The sequence below is a fragment of the Gallinula chloropus genome (genome assembly GCF_964237585.1).
Source record: "Gallinula chloropus genome assembly, chromosome: 14".
Taxonomy (NCBI): Eukaryota; Metazoa; Chordata; class Aves; order Gruiformes; family Rallidae; genus Gallinula; species Gallinula chloropus.
This window is the reverse complement of record NC_140099.1, coordinates 14,788,306-14,802,873: the sequence shown is the minus strand read 5'-3', so window position 1 is coordinate 14,802,873 and position 14,568 is coordinate 14,788,306. Positions and strand designations below refer to the sequence as shown.

The 14,568-nt window shown below is 42.8% G+C and overlaps 1 protein-coding gene across 3 annotated transcripts in view; it reads left to right on the top strand.

Annotated features, from left to right (window-relative positions):
* BBOX1 (gamma-butyrobetaine hydroxylase 1) overlaps positions 1–14,192 on the top strand; it is a 33,603-nt gene extending 19,411 nt beyond the window's left edge. For all 3 annotated transcript variants that reach the window (XM_084270762.1, XM_084270761.1, XM_084270760.1), the window contains exons 4-8: positions 759–957; positions 7,540–7,645; positions 9,244–9,440; positions 10,561–10,727; positions 12,541–14,192. In XM_084270762.1, coding sequence (XP_084126888.1) covers positions 759–957; positions 7,540–7,645; positions 9,244–9,440; positions 10,561–10,727; positions 12,541–12,701 — 830 coding nt within the window. In that variant the 3' untranslated portion in view covers positions 12,702–14,192. The remainder of the gene's footprint in view (positions 1–758; positions 958–7,539; positions 7,646–9,243; positions 9,441–10,560; positions 10,728–12,540) is intronic.
* The last annotated feature ends 376 nt before the right edge of the window (positions 14,193–14,568 follow it).

The window sequence follows — 14,568 nt, the reverse complement described above, 5'->3', positions numbered from 1 at the left end:
TTACAGAGCTGCTGACGTGTTTAAAAGACATTGACAACGTTTGAGAGTGGGCATAATGTAACTTCTTGATCATCACTCAATCCTTCCATCATTTTCTTTACCTTCTGGCAGTGCTTGGATTTGTTAACATCTTGGGCTCTCCTTCCCATGTTCATGAAATAAGAGAAATGTTCACAAAGTAGTTTGCAAAGGAAAAGACAAGGAATGACACCATCAGGCAGCATTCACTGGATGTGATGTCATGGAGACAAAGCTACAGAAGAAAATGGACTGATCATGCAGTTGATGTAGTTCCTCTGCTTCTAAGCAGATATGTGTCTTCTGTTCCTTCATCAGGAACACAATCTTCCATTACCTTATATCCATATCTCTGAGGGAGATCTCCAGGTGCTCCATGCTGTTTTACCTTAGCCAAGACACTCTGGAAGTGTCTTAGTTTCGGTTTTTTTACTCTTGTGGTTCAGGAGTTCAGCCAGTGAAATGCTGGTGCACATCTCTGTGATAGTAACAGAAAAAAAATAAATCCCTTCCAGGTGGGGATTTTTTTCAATTTCTGACTTATTTTGTAAGGGCAGTGTTTTGTTGAATTTCATCGCAAAGATTGCTTGTTACCCAGCCCAACTCAGGGACCCAGTTTCCAGCAGTTGGCTGCAGGAGCAAGTGTGTGGTCACAAAGGCACAGAAACCCCAGTAACTTCAACTGTGTCCTGAGCTTTGGCACCAGCCCAGCCCCCACTTCTCCCCTTCTTCCCTTTCAGAACTCCAGTACTGGGGCTCAGACCTGCAACTTCCCAAAATCCCTTTTGAAGAAATCCTGTACAACGATGAAAGCGCCTACAAGTGGCTGTGCACCCTAAAGAAAGTGGGAATTGTCCTCCTAACAGGAGCTGCTACTAGGCAGGGAGAGCTGGTGAAGCTTGGCCACAGGATTGGGTTCCTGCGTCTCACTTTTTATGGGTGAGTTTGATTCTTTTTCATACCCTTGCTTTGCTGGCTACGTGATCACCTCCACCCTATTCTGCTTCAGCTTGCTAGACCTCTTTTGTGGGTTAACTTATTAAAACAAGGTGAATTTGGGGTTGGTTTTTATCTTCTCTTCTTTGCATGTTAGAAAATGTGATGTCAGTTGGTCTTGTGTATGAGAGAATGGCTCTGCTATGCAGGCAGGGTTTGTGAGGAGCAGCAGCTGTAACACTAACTGCTGAGAGAAGGGCGAATTCCTGAAATCAGGTAATGCCAAACAAAAAAACCCTGCTTTTTTGCAAAAGTAGAAGTTCAGCCTGCAGAACTGCAAGCAGGAACTTGGTAATGGTCTTTCTGATGCCAAGAGGTGGTAAGCTGAACCTCTGCTCCTCAAGTACTTACTAGGAAAGTAAAGAAACAATGATAGTAACTTGTGTCTTGCTGAGCTGCGTCGGTGACCTCTACCTGGCTACCTGCCCCTCACCTCCAGGTGGTGGTGTAATTTTTTACAATATACATAAAAAACCCTCTATTGCTAGGATGTGTCCTTATTCTTTAAAGAAAAGTGACAAAAATAGTAACATTGAAACATACCTGTAGTTCAGAGAATAAGCAAACAAGATAGATGGGCAATAACCACTGTCTCCTCTGTTTAAAAAAAATCTAAACTAAGTAGACATGGGGGGGGGGGGGGAAAGAAGAAATCCAACCTTGGCCAGAAAGACCACATTCCCTCACTACTGCAAATCAGAAGGGAAGATTTCCTGCTCCTTAACACTCACTACTTTTTCTGTTGTCTTCCCAAAAGAAGGGGTGAATAACTGCTTTTAAATGCCAGGAATATTATGAACTTTAGTCAGCTCCAGCAGCCAAGATAACTACTTGTACAGCTCTAAAGGGAGTAAGGTATAGATGCAGTAGGGTAGTCAAGCCCATGTACTTTCATTAAGGTGTGGCTTCCCTCTTTCTGCTTCCTGTGCCAGAAGGGAAAGCAGTTTTCAAAATTAACTGAGGTTCAGTCAGGTTAATCCTACTGAAATATACAGCAGGAGGAGGAGCCCCTGCTGCACTCAGAAACCTCCTCCAGTGCTGAGAAACATTTTTCACCACTGAAAGTTTTCTTAATGTCAGGCAATTCTATGGCAATCTGCTATGGGCTCCATTTAAAACTCATTATGAAACTAGTACCACTTCCTATTTCTGTTTTGATGTGATCCTAATAACAGATACCAGGAGATTCTTAGGGGTATCCAACCCTGATCACACCTGAGAGTGTTTCCCAGCTCTCCAGGGGTATCTGAAGGATGAAACAGTCACTCTGTTTGCTCAGTCATTCGAGGGAGCTGCAAAAGCATTTTGAGTCAGGAACGAATATTGCAAGCCCCAGGTAACAAAGAATCAAAATATTGTGTTGTTAAAGCATATCAGTGAAAGAAAATATGTAAGATCTCCAAAACACATCAGGGGAGAGAAAAAAAAAGCCCAAAGAACAACAAAACCCCCCTATACGACCTCCTCAACATATACTACAGACGTGTGCTCAAGTTAGTTACAACAGAACTTTTACTTGCTTTCCTAAAAGTTTCAGGGAAGAAGGGCTGGATCTAGAAGAAGATCCTAAAACTATAAATAATCTTTAAACCTGGAATAACATTCTTGACACAGCAGTCCACTTTGCACCTCCTATCTATCTGCTGAATCCTGTCATGTGCTTTTCACTAAGGCATTCAGAAGGTTTTGATATTTCACTGTAAGATTAAAAAACATCTACCTTTCTTGCTTGGTACTCTGCCCCACCTCTGAATTGCTGCTGTTTAAAATGACACCCAGCTGTCTAAAGCTTTGTCTGCAGCACACAGCTTGTGGTAACGCTGCCCTGTCCAGGAGCCTGAAAGCCTGCTGCAGTATAAATGCAGTTGAACTGTCAGGAGGTACATCCCTTCCCTCACTTCAGCTAACAGGATTCACACTGTCATCACAATGTGGTTTCTTTCCAATTAAAAACCATCAGTCTTGCCCCTCACTGACTCTTCCTGAATACAATTATATACAGTAATGGTCATTAAATACTTCATCTTAAAGCCAGCTTGAATTCTTTGCTCTCTTTAAAGGTGATTTCGATAAAAGCAATTTGTCAGGATGAGTTCTGAGTCTGATATATATTTATATTCATAATAATATTTATTTATATTTTAAAGTGTTTTAATACATCCTGCAAAGAACCTCCCATTCATTAATATTCCATATAAGATTAAGGTCCACACTACATGAGAAGTAATCGTTAGAGCTTCTTTCACTGTTTATATCAGATTTACTATTGGGGCTGATTAAACCTTATTTTAATGTTTCCTTAAGTATTAGGGGTTCACAATAAAGGAGAGATAAAAGGCTATACAGCTCCTCCCTTTTCCAAACCCTCTTTGCTAATCCATGTATTTATTACCCTGCCGAAAGAGAGTTTCAACGTTACAGGAGTTTTCCACCTGACTGCAAATTCTGCATGCAAAGCAAGCACACTGAGAATAGTTTAGTTTTGCTTTGCTTTTTTCTTTTGTGCTTTTCAAACACAGCTGTAGCACGAGACAGTCTTGGAGTCTGGTTTCCATCATCCCAGCTGAGGCAGTTAGATTTACCCCAGGTCGCTGGGCTGAGCGTGCCTCTGCACACAGTGAGGGCGGAGCAGGTATTTCGGGGTGCGGGTCGCAGGCAGAGCAGATGCACTGCTGCTGGCTGCTGCTTTCCCAGGGCACGGTGAGGGGCTGTTGGCTGACCTTTCACCTCTGCTTCAAGGGGGTTCTTTAATGGCAAAAGCCATACAGAGCAAACCCCGTTGCACCTTCCCAGGAGGGTTGGTCTGTGTTGTGCTGCGCAGCTGTCAACCGAGCGCCCTTCCTACCGTCCTTCCTCCTGTCCACCATCAGCTGCTCTCATCGCCATCCTGCTGCGGTTAATGGTTACTGCTTGGAAATTGATGGGGCTGGGTTTATTTATAACTGACTCGTTAGGCTGTGTTTTTTTCCTTAAGAGCTCTGCTTGGAGGGAAAAAAGAAAAAAGGGAGAAAATCCTAACATACTAGAAAATACTGGAGGCTGAGGGGAGACCTTATCACCACCTACAACTACCTGACAGGAGGGTGCAGAGAGGTGGGCGATGGTCTTTTCAGCCAGGGGACAGGAGATGGGACAAGGGGAAATGGCACAAAGCTGCCCCAGGGCAGGGTCAGATCAGATGTTAGGAGAAAGTTCTTCCCTGAAAGAGTTGTCAGGGCCTGGAACAGGCTGCCCAGGGAGGGGGTTGAGTCACCAACCCTGGGTGTGTTTAACAGATGGGTAGATGAGGTGCTCAGGGATATGGTTTAGCACAGGACAGGATTGGTTGGACTTGATGATCTTAAAGGTCTTTTCCAACCTTGTGACTCTGAGGTACAAAGAGGATCGCGTGTCAGCTTTGTATCACTCGGTGTAGGGATTTAAGAAATTATCAGTAAAGTATTTTTAGAAAATTAGGTCATAAAACTGGTTTCAAATGTTTTCATACAGATGTGTATGAAGTGGTAACACACTAAACATACAGAAAATAGAGTGCTGTATTCACACATCTTAATGCCCCAGTGTTTGTTAAATGTGTAATCCATCATGTGAAGTCTTGGGAAGAAAAACCCTAATGGATTTGGCTAATTTTAGAATATTTCTTGGGGGAGGGGAATTAAGTGTTTTATAGGAGTTTCTTATTTTTTACCATGTATAGCTGGAACCCAGCCTAAAATTATTCTGAAAGAGAAAAGCATCTTTTCCTACAGTATATTAACCTGTTTCATTTTCAGATACGTTATCTTGGTGCTATTAAATATTTCTTGCAGTAGCAGAAACTCCATTGAGTCTTCAGTCTTAACAGCAGACTTAGAGCAGCATTTTACAGCCCCTCTCTTCAGCGCTCAAACAGAAGTTCATTTCTTTCTGGCATCCAGTTCTGAGGTGGCTTTTACAACTGTAATAAAATAATAACTTTGGGTATTTCCCCTGCTATTTCACTAGCAGCCAAATACAAGACCTACCAAATATTATAAATAAATGGATAAATTTAGAAGTGGCAAGCTTGCCAAATAAAACATTAGCTCAACAGGGCCATGAATTTTAAACTGAAACATAGCTGTAATGAGTACAACCCTGACAAATGGAAAAACAAAACCCCTTTTCCTTGTCTGGATGTCAGTTTGGTACATACTACCTAAAATGTCATTACTGCCAAAAGTGGAAACCTCTCTATATCAGCCATATAGTAACAAGGGGTTCCAAACTTTTAAATCAACCTTTTCCTTTATATTATGGAGGTACAACCACAATAACAAGGTCTCCAGTCATACCACAATTCATTTCTCCATCTCCTCAGGCCGTAGACCTTGTGTTCCTCCCCTGTTCTGAAGCCTTGCCCAGGGCTTGTCTTGCACAAAGGGCTTCCTTTGGGCCCCAATGCTCCCACTGAACTAGCCAAAGCATCTGCACCTCCCAGAGGGCTTCAGCTGCAAGAGGACGTGGGTCCCAAATCTCTCACAGATAAGACTTAGAATTTAACAAAGTGCAAGACCAGGTGATTCAAGTGTGGCTTCAGTTCCTAGTGCAGAGCTTTGGCAGCACTAAGGATGCAGCAGACAAGCTCATTTTCTGCTCAGGGAGACTGAGTCCACATTGCCACTTAATGCAAAAAATTTGCTACACCTTCCTGGTGCCAAATTTCCTCCTCTGTCCAACAGTCTGAGCAACTGATGTTAAAATATGTCTCTAATTACTAACCCATAAACCATTCCACCCTGCTTTGCTCTCCCTAAGGGCCCAGAGTCCTCTGACATTACCCATGTTTTCTCCCCTCGCTCCCTGTGTGCTCTCCCCATGGCTGAGCTGATACTTCAGCTGTGTTAAGACTTGTTTTGCATTCAGTGCTGAGCTCCCTGTTAGTGTCGCTGACTTCAGGTCAGTAACTTGAGCTCTGACCGAAGCCCCTTGCATGGAAGGAAAGCACCCGGGGACCAGGCTCCCCTCGCAAAGCCTTAAGAGCATGAAAGCACCAACCAGTCTGGGAAAACCTTACAGCCATTTTAGAAAGTACCACCTTTCCAGAAATTGTATATATTGCATACAAATGACACCATTAAAATGTGTTAAATTGTTTTAGAACCATCAACTCACACTGGAGCCTGTTAAATTAATGATCTAGTGAACCTAGCGACCTCCAGCACTAATGACAAGGATGACATAATGGGCTGGTTTTTGGCTGTAAAACTGGGAACTACAAAAGTGTGGTTGAAATTATCATACTTGAGGACTGAAGTCATGTACTGATGAATATGTGCTGTACTGTATAATAAAAGTTATTTCTCCCAGACAGTTAAACACATTTGCAAATATTCAGGGAGAGTTTTCCTGCTGGCAATTTCAGAAATGTAGTTTGAGCCTTTTGCATAGTTTCTGTATTAAATACCATTCCTAGAACAAACCTGTTTGCAAACTATATATATATATATATATAAAATTTTTTGATCTGCGTGTTTTTAGCCTGCTTTCTTTTTAAATGATTATTAAGAAGTAATGCTAGACACGCATCATATGAAAACATGTTTCATCTGTAGGATTTCACAAGGGAAAATGAGTTTCACATTTTCTTTTAAAGCCCTGATGCTCTTGTGATTACATGGGCTGCGTTTGGTGACCTACACATTTCCAGACCCACGTCTGGATCCGGAACACACATCTGCTGGGGAGTCTCTTCGATCATGGGACTGTACAAACAAAACGTGTGGTTCTTGGTCTTAAATTCTCCTGCACGGCATGTCACTTGAAAGAGATCTTAACTGCTGTACAGCATGATGCAGTCAAGTCTTTCTCATATAACTAAGACTGGGGGGGTTTCCCTCCAACTGTTAGTAAAGTTTCTTACTGAACTTGTCAGTTTCAAGGCAGAAACTAACACTATAAACAGGGGTAGTTCTCAGAGCATCAGAGAAAGGGAAGTTACAAAGACATTTCCTTTTAGTCTTCAAGTTACAGGAGACATCCCACCCCCAAAAAAGATACTCTGTATTTTCTATTATCATAAAGCTTTAAAAACAATTTTTGAGGAAAGTTAAATAGCCTTTAACAAGTCCAGATTTCATTCCTAATCTGCTTCATCCAGCAGAGAAAAATGGAAGGTTGATAAAAAGAAACGGGCCAACTTCCATTCTCTTGTTTGAGAAGCCTCAGTATCAAGAGGAGGATTTATCCCAGCAGATCCCTCTCAGTTGGTGTTTTCATCTGATCTCAGCATTCAGCAAAGTACCATCATTCTTCTAGATACCACCCTGGGGCCTGACGACCCTGGGGACACTTAAATTTCCTTCTAGCTTGGATCCATAACTGCTAGAATAAGCCTTCTTTCATGGGGGACACACACACGCGCGCTGCTAAATTATTGTTTCCTTATAATTTGCAACATTTTGATGTTCAAAGATGGAATTACTCTTTTGTACTGTGAGTTCAGAGTTTCAGTGTGCACTGCCTGGCTCTTTTAACATGGTTTCTCTTCTCCCATTCATTATAAAGACCAACTTGGCAAGTGCAAGACAAAGCAGATGCTAACAACGTGGCTTACACCACCGGGAAACTCTGTTTCCACACTGATTATCCTGTTCTGCAGCACCCACCTGGGGTAAGTTGAGTCTACTGATTTTTTCACACATAGAAGGGGAAAGGTGGGGGGAATGTTCCTATAGTGTGGAATCTGGTTCGCGTTCAGCAGCTTGGGGTTTTGTCTGGAAAGATCAATGTCACAATAACAATATACTAATCCACATATAAAAAGCTATATACACAGGGGTATGCAATATATACATCATGATATGAGTTCTGCAGAGCAATTCCACTATGTATGCTGTAGTTTTTTTAATGGAAACTCACAAAACATTGAGCATATTACCATATGAGAAAGTTCCATTAGGCTTTGGATGCTGCTTTCATTATATTGAAAAAGTTGAGCGTCTACATGCTGTAGGCAAGTTATGACATCTTGCAACACAGCTGCTCTCCTCAGGAGGAGAACACATGAGAACAAATACGATTAAGATACTATGTTCTGTTTTCTATAAATGGATTGAAATGAAACCCTTATTTGTCCCTCTCTGCCACATCAAAGCCTAACCCATGGAATTCACCAGAGACCCGAAAAGCAGGAGGAACAGGTACAAAGGAATAAAGATAACCCAGGGAAAATTTGCATTTATAGGCTTTGTACCCATAACTTCCCCTTCTCTTGTTGGGGAGTACTTCCTTATCAGCTGTTTCTATAATTAAAAAATCCAATGTAATCTATCCACAGGTAAGTGCCAAATACTTCACACTGATATCTATTAAAATAATGTAGATGCTGTTCATTAATGTGGAGTAAGAATGGAACAGGGCTACATGAATGGATTTCAATGTCCCAATTCTATGATTCTATGATTTATCACCATCATCAAGGTCTGTGGGTCCAATTGGTGAGCAGACTTGGGGACAAACCCTGTGCCCCGTGCCCTTCTCTCTTCCTGGGTTGGTTTTGTGGGTTTTTCTTTTTTTTTACCCTAGGGGATAACATAATTGACCATCATGGGAGGGGGAAGTGAAGGCTGTAACCATTGGTAGGACACGTGTTTGACACAGTTAGGCCGAGATGAGCGGTTAGTAAGCTGGGTGTGATGCAGGCCTCGCTAATGCTGCATGGAATTTCACTGCCTGTGCCAGCAGCTCAGATTGGCACTGGTGCAGCCAGGAGCCCAGGTTAGGCTTCCTGCTCTCTCTTAGCCTTGACAATTTCACTGCAAAGTGAAACTATCTTAATCCTACTTTGTGATATGGACACTGGGCCTCCTGCCTTCTCCAAGAGCCACCTTTCCCCTCCTCCCCCCCCCCCCAGGGGAGGTTAATTCACAGCAGTTTTTGTGTCAGCAAGAGAAATTTAACCCTTCTTGTTGAGACAAGACTGCAATGCATTAAAAATTATGACTGCCCTAGAGGGAAGAAACGAGACCGGTTGTCTCACAGGTTGCAAGCATCAGAAGCTATCCCAAATGGGATGAATTTAGGAACATCCTACTTTAATTTTCTGCGGTGTGACGGCAGGGAAAGAGCACTGTGAAGATGCAGCAGTGGGAGCTCAGTCTTGTGCTCAAAAAAACAAAAGCCAGAACCACAGATAAGAGGAACTGATACTAATGAACTGCTAAATATGCAAACTGATTCTTCTCATAATGAGATGCTAATTCATTCCAGGTTCAGTTTCTCCACTGCATAAAGCAAACAGCCGCAGGAGGTGAAAGCGAAGTTGTAGATGGATTTCACGTCTCCAACAAGCTGAAGAAACAAAATCCTGAAGCATATCAGATCCTCTCCTCTACTGCGGTAGACTATACAGATGTTGGGGTGGACTACTGTGATTTTGCTGTGCAATGTAAACAAAGGATTATAGAGTGAGTAGTTTCAACAGCACCGAAAAACAAAACCCCTGTTGTGCGGTGGATTTCATGTTGGTAGAAGAAGGTCTGCTCCTGCCACCTTGTGGGAAATCATAGAATCACAGAATAGAATCATAGACATAGGGGTTGGAAGGGACCTCGAGAGCTCATCGGGTCCAGCCCCCCTGCCAAAGCAGCTCCCCAGCTCATATTGCACAGGGAGGCGTCCAGACAGGTCTGGAATCTCTCCAGAGAAGGAGACTCCACACCCCCTGGGCAGCCTGTCCCAGGGCTCCCTCACCCTCACTGGGGAAAAGTACTTCCCCATGTTGGTGCGGAACTTCCTGTGCTCCAACTTGCAGCCATTGCCCCTTGTCCTGTCCCCACAGACACTGAAAAGGGGCTGGCCATTGCCCCTGCATCCCATACTTCAGATAGTTATAGACGTTAACAAGGTCCCCCCTTAGTCTTCTTTTCTCCAGGCTGAACAGCCCCAGCTCACTCAGCCTTTCCTCATAGGGGAGATGCTCCAGGCCCTTCATCATCTCCGTAGCCTCCTCTGGACTCTCTATAAGGAAGCCCTGGCTTAACTTGGTCTGTAGTTTGGATGGGGTTTTTTGCCAGCTTATCCCTTGTTCTTTGCTTTGTACCACCACAACACAGTTTTGCTTATGTGGTTTTCCAACACACCAGCACGAGGTGGTGGCACTTAGACCAACTCCTGGGTACAGACACAGGTTAACAGCAGCTGGGGCTGTTAAGAAGAATTCCAGCCGACGTACAGGTGTATTGTACCACAGAGACAATTTGAAACATTTAGATCATCAACTATACATTATAAAAAGATGAAATGCAAATGACCATAATCTAGTCTGAATTTTAAAAAATTTAAAACTTGACAATTAAAGTGTCTAGAACATAGATGTTTGAGGAAATACAGCATCTATACTTTTTCCTGATTATCCCTTTTCCTAGTTAGGCTTAGTTATCGAGATCCAACCAGTAACAACCTGTGTTTCACTACAGAACCATATTGAAATTCCAGAAGGAGAGTTCAGTTGTTGTTTAACCGTCTTGAAATGTTTTAGTAACAAAATAAGACATTATTTTTCCTTTCCCTTTCGTTCTGTTTCAGTGTGGATTCCAGAGGCCAAGCAGTCCGCATCAATTATAACAACGCGACAAGAGACACAGTGTTTGACATACCAGCTGAAAAAGTGAGGCCGTTTTACACGGCTCTGAAGGAATTTAATGATCTATTAAACAGCACAGAACACAAGTTTACTTACAAGCTGAAACCAGGTCAGTAAGTTGCTGCTCCTCACAATTCTTCTCCCTGTTTTCTTCATAACAGTCAAAACACTCGAGTGCTGTTAGTGTTGGTACCAAGAGGAAATTTCAGTCCTTGTGCGACCTATTTTATTTCATGCTGCATCCATCCTTCCATCTCATGGATTTCTTTTGCCATTGGTACATTGCTAGAAGGAAAAAGAATAAAAGAAAGGAGGGGGTGTGGGGAGTATGTCTATGGATTAGTCCAAGGCATCTTTACACTACAGGGCAGGGTCAGATCAGATGTTAGGAGAAAGTTCTTCCCTGGAAGAGTTGTCAAGGCCTGGAACAGGCTGCCCAGGGAGGGGGTTGAGTCACCGACCCTGGGTGTGTTTAAAAAACGGGTAGATGAGGTGCTCAGGGATATGGTTTAACACAGGATGGGAATGGTTGGACTTGATGATCTTAAAGGTCTTTTCCAACCTTGTGACTCTGTGATTCTGTGAAATTGTGACTTGGTGTATCAATGGCACGACAGATAGGAATTACCAGTGTAAGACTGCCGTGCCATCCCACTCAGTGTCTGTTCACTAAAGGATACACAACCACACACTTTCCGTCTCTCCTTCGTTTGATGCAGAGTACAGACATTAAGCCAGAGCTTGTGTCTGTCTTTATGACGCTTTAATTGGTCAGCGAGGCACCTTCCCAAAGCGGCAGGAGTTGCACAACATCCAAAAGGTGACACAGATGCAACAGGCGCACAGCGCTGCAGGCAGCGGGACTGTGCCGGGGAGTCAGCTACCGCCTCTGCCAGACACCCACCGCCAGCCTGATGCTGGATGCCTCACTGGGGCACTGCTGCTGCGCTGCTTTTTCTGGGTGGCCTAGGCAAGACACCTGGAGGTGGGTTTGCAGAAGTGCCAAGCGCTCTGAATTTCAGCTGGAGTTGTACAGGGTTGTGTTTCGAACATAAAACACACTGAAAAAATGCCCTTCACTCTTTAAGAGTCAGCCCGTGCATGTATTTAATGACTTGGGCCTTAATCTCTGTTCTTTCATTTCCCAGCAATAATATAAAGATCTGAATAGTTCCCCCATCTCTCAAGAGACTTACTCAAAAGTAAATTCATTAGTGTATCTGCCTCATGCATGATGTTAGCGGCTTCAAAATGTCTATGAGGAAATGAATCTCTCTATTGGGAACATGCAATAAAATAATTTATAAGAACACATAGTAAACAGTAAAACAAAGTACCTCACATTACATTAGTACCTTCCCTCTCATCAATTAACACACCAAGGTAGAGGGAAGGGGGAGAAGAAAAGAAAGACTATAAGGTTTTTTTAATTAGAGATTTATCATAATAGTCACCCACAAGGGAGAAAAATTAAAATGGCATACTAGCCTCAATTATGCAATTTCCTAACTTTCAGTGGCTTGAGTTTGTTATAAAATTTTCTTATCAAGGAAAGTAATGCAGGATGTCTATAGTACAACTCATACCAGACTTATCAAACCAAAATCATCCCAGTGGCTTTCACCTTTCTCATCCTTCCTGTGGATTTGCTGTAGTTGCTTTTTGCAGCAGAAACTCCCCTATCACTGGGCTTTTTAAGTCCTGGTTATACAAGAAAAGAAGCAGAGGCTGCAAGGGACCTGCCTTCACTGGTTGAGAATGCCCAGCTAAATTAAAATTACTGTGTCGTTGATGTGTATCTCCAGATATGCTGCTTGAAATTCTTGTTCCCCAGGTGTCAATAGAAATCTACCTCAATGTTACCTGTGTGAAGGAATCAGCTATAACATACCAGAGCTAAACTTGGTGCAATCTCTTTCTAGGGGACATAGTGACATTTGATAACTGGCGTGTGCTTCATGGTCGTCAGAGCTACCAGTCAGGATCAGAAGTGACTCGTCACCTGGAAGGTGCTTATGCAGACTGGGATGTGGTCATGTCAAGGCTCCGGCTCCTCAGGAAGAGGGTCCTGAACAGGGACTAAGCTAATTCTATGAGCAAAACCTGGATTGACTAATCTAGGAGAAATAAATAAATAAATAAAATGTTAAAAAGTTTTCAGGAACTAATATCACAAATATGTTTTTGAGTCCCAGAAGTGAACTTCTTGTTTGTAACAATTTATGATTTATCTGTGCCCTGATCTTTGAATCTATAAAATGCATCACTACGTCCATCACTTTGTTTGGTTTTTAAAGTCGGTGCCCAAAATGGCTTGAAAGATTATTGCTTTACTGGGCTGGCCAGGTATTGCAACGCCTTCATTTTCCTGTACAGATATACCTGCCCTCCCCAGGAACAGAGTATCAATAAAGAGCTGAGGAGTATTATTTCCTAAACATTTGTTATGAACAGCACCCTCCTCTACTTTCAGAGAAGCATCCTTTATTGCATAAATCGTACCTAAAATTCAGTATCAAAATAAGCAATCACTGCTGTAGTGTTACTTTGGTATGCATCTCTGGTAGAACTCCACTTTAATACAAGAGCTCATTCAGCAGATGCTGTATTCCCTATAGCCCACTGTACGTGCCAGGGCTGTCACAGCCACAGGTAACTGGCACTACCTTGCTAAGTCAGTAAGCTCAGAAGCTGAGTAAAGGCAGGAAGAGGAATGCTGATGCTGCTTTGTAGCTAGAAATCACAAAGCACAAGAGGTGGTTATGGACTCCACAGCTGACAGAGAAGTGGTGGCCTATTTCTGTTATGTCAGAGACAAGCACACGCCTCCAACAGACTCGGTCTGCAGGATATTTTCCTCTAGGTTGCATTCTGAATAGAGATCTCATTATGTAAAAATGACTGCAGCCAAAGTAGTGGTCTTTCCTTATATTCAGATGCCAAATTGAAAGAGAAAGAATTTTAAAATACTTATTTTTTTTTACCCAGCACAATGTCCACTGAGTTTATTTTTCACTGCCCTTGTAAGCAGAGTTAACAGGATACCCTCTGCCCCATGCTGAGCACTTGACAAAATAACCACATCTCCACCCTCAGATCTCCTCTGTTCAACTGTTTATTTTTCAAACTATTCCTTGAAACTCCAATCAATGTCTCTTCCTAGCAGGCTAAACCAACAGAACCAGAGCCACAGAATAAAATAATCATAGTGCAAGTGAGACCCTATCATCACCCTGTGAACACTTCCATAGCTTCTTCTCATCCTTTACAGTCAACAGATATCTCAGCTGAATAATCCAATAAACTCAACCAGGATTTGGTCAGGAACCTGGTTTGAGTCCACTCCTCTGTACTAAGCAGTGACATGGGTTTTGTCAAAGCTTTGATGTTACAATGTAGCACCAGCAGTACTGGGCTATTTACTGTATAACAAGTTAGGGACAATTGCAATTTTTAACTTTAAAACAAGACCTCTTAGCACTGACAGTTAATAGAGATTATTTTCTGCTTTTATTCTTTACTTTTCTAAAAACTGTTTTATTCAAGTGCCTGTTTATTAAAAACTACTATGGAACTGAGGCCTGGTTTGTGTTCATGTCTAATCACACATGTAACAGCCTGCACACAAAGTCATCTTTGTGATTTGCAAATGCTTGTAAATACAATTAGACCTGGACCCATTAAGGCTTGTCACATATCATAGAATGGTCTGGGTTGGAAGGGACCCCAAGGATCACAGAGTTCCAACCCCCCTGCCACAGGCAGGGCCACCAACCTCCAGGCCTGGAGCTACACAAGGCTGCCCAGCGCCCCATCCAACCTGGCCTTGAACACCCCCAGGGATGGGGCACCCACCACCTCTCTGGGCAGCCTGTTCCAGCCCCTCACCACTCTCTCTGTAAAAAAACTTCCTCCTAATATCTAATTTAAACCTCCCTTCCTTTAGCTTT